General features: G+C 38.1%; 1 protein-coding gene across 1 annotated transcript in view; it reads left to right on the forward strand.

The window, feature by feature from the left end:
* The window catches only part of LOC125039105 (26S proteasome regulatory subunit 8), an 11,804-nt gene that overhangs the window by 8,826 nt on the left and 478 nt on the right, over positions 1-2,500 (forward strand). The window contains exons 4-7 of the mRNA XM_047632839.1: positions 350-542; positions 1,287-1,573; positions 1,761-1,880; positions 2,460-2,500. The exon at positions 2,460-2,500 is cut by the window's right edge and continues 478 nt beyond it. Coding sequence (XP_047488795.1) covers positions 350-542; positions 1,287-1,573; positions 1,761-1,880; positions 2,460-2,500 — 641 coding nt within the window. The remainder of the gene's footprint in view (positions 1-349; positions 543-1,286; positions 1,574-1,760; positions 1,881-2,459) is intronic.

Consider the following 2,500-nt stretch of genomic DNA (forward strand, 5'->3'; position numbering starts at 1 on the left):
TTTGCTATTTTTTGTCTGCACTCAAAACTTTTAACAAAATAATGCAGCACAATTCATGATATATATGCTTATCTTCCTCTGGGCAGAGATGTAGTGGCAAAAGTTCTATGCAGTAATAATGTGAAAGAATGAATAATGTGAATATTAGAGGAAAATAGATTATCGGTTCATGTCTGCATCTCATTATAGTTTTATTATTATGTTATGTTTCATGGAAGAGATGCTGCTAGGAAGGTTTACAAAAGATAAAGTAATAGATAAACTATATTAGGTGTAAAAATGCATAGAATTTTTTTTGTTTCTTTCTTTTTCTTTCTGTCTCTCTTCATATGGATCATTCCCCCAACAGGTGGACCCCCTGGTAAGCTTGATGATGGTGGAGAAGGTTCCTGACTCTACCTATGAGATGGTGGGTGGCCTCGACAAGCAGATCAAGGAAATCAAGGAGGTGATTGAGCTGCCTGTCAAGCACCCTGAGCTCTTTGATGCACTTGGCATTGCCCAGCCAAAGGGAGTGCTGCTCTATGGGCCCCCCGGCACAGGTATGCTTACTAGGCCATTGCTCATGCTGATAATTTTAAATGTTTCTTGAATTTAACTTTGTTTATTATTTATTGTTATTAGCATTGTTATTATTTATTGTTATTAGCATTGTTATTATTATTATTATTAGGTAATCTTCATACGTGTTACTTTTTTTTCTTCTATTCTTTACTTTACTCCTTTTCCGACTCTTCTTTTTCCCCCTCCTCTTCCTCTTCTTCGTCCTCCTCCTCCTCCTCATCCTCCTCCTCCTCCTCCTCTTCCTGCTGCTCCTCCTCTTTACATTCCTCCTCCTCCACCCAACTACTACTGTTGTGGCTCCTCTTCCTCCCTCCTGCTTTTAAGTAGTTGGTATATTAATAAAGCAAATAATGATTGAGAGCAAAATCCATTTCAGTCTAATGAAGTATCAGTCATTCAATTTTTTTCTTTAGACTTTTCTGTTGCTTTTCTTTCTTTCCTCTGATCCTCTTCTTTGTCTTGTCTTACTTGCTTCTTTCATTTTCCTTTCTCCCTCTCCCTCTCTGCCTTTCTGTCCTTTTGTCTTTCATTCTTACATCTATTTCTCTTTCTTTTGTCTCTTAGCTTTTCTGGTCTTTTAATTTTTTTTTTTTTTTTCTTTCTCACTGTCTCAGTGATTTTATCCCACATTTTTCTGCCTTTTCATCCCATTCATCTTCCTCTCCTCTCCCTGCTCCCACGCCCCAAGCCAGCTCCCTTAACTAATCTGAGCCTTCTTCCAGGTAAGACCCTGCTGGCACGTGCTGTGGCTCACCACACAGACTGCACTTTTATCCGTGTATCGGGATCTGAGCTGGTGCAGAAGTTCATTGGGGAGGGGTCACGTATGGTGCGAGAGTTGTTCGTGATGGCCCGTGAGCATGCACCTTCAATTATCTTCATGGACGAGATCGACTCCATTGGTTCATCTAGGATCGAGTCAGGCAGCGGAGGTGACTCCGAGGTGCAGCGGACTATGTTGGAGCTTCTCAATCAGCTTGATGGCTTTGAGGCCACTAAGAACATTAAAGTAAGAAGCCACTAAAGATTAAAGTAAACGTGCTGATGATGATGGTAATGATAATGGTTAAGATATATATGATGATGATGTGCACAAGAATGAGAAATATGTTGATAAAGTTATTGTAATGGAAATTGATAATGAACATTATATTAATATGAATTGCAGTAATAATATTATTTTTACCTGCTCGCAGGTGATCATGGCTACCAATCGTATTGACATCTTGGATCCAGCCCTCCTGCGTCCAGGGCGTATTGACCGCAAGATTGAGTTCCCAGCACCTAATGAGGAGGCTAGGCTGGATATTCTTAAGGTATACCAAACTGTGGGCCTTCATTCAAGTGGTAGTGGTGTAGATGAATGAAATTAATGGTTATAGGGAGGTGAAATGGGGAGTTAGAACAGAGAGAGGTCAGGGTGTAGGTTGTCTTTCAAACATTTGAAATTCATAGGGTCTTTAGATAGATTATTATCAATAATGTAAATGGCTTTAGTAAATAAGTTAATTGCAATGATATTCCATATTATTCAGCAATGAAAAAATGGTATTATCAAGTCAGCATTTTTGCTTGATTGAATTAAGCATTAAACCAACTGTTGTAGCATGGTTAATGTTATAACATAGTTTACTTTTTTGTTTCATATTTTGTTCTGTTTATTTATTTTCCTTTTGTCATTGTTCAGCATTTTATGACGATCAGTATCTTTGTCATAACCACTAGTTATTGTATGTCATGTACATATTTTACACTTGTAATTACTGTTAATTCTTTAATCATGATCTCAAAGGTAATAGTTATTCCTTCTATTATTTTCTTCGTCTTTTCCATGGACGTCAACCTATCTTGCTATTGATGGCACAAAAACCTCATTATCTCCTTATGTTCCTTAGATTCACTCACGGAAGATGAACCTGACGAGGGGCATCAACCT

Source organism: Penaeus chinensis, chromosome 26 (assembly GCF_019202785.1).
Source record: "Penaeus chinensis breed Huanghai No. 1 chromosome 26, ASM1920278v2, whole genome shotgun sequence".
Taxonomy (NCBI): Eukaryota; Metazoa; Arthropoda; class Malacostraca; order Decapoda; family Penaeidae; genus Penaeus; species Penaeus chinensis.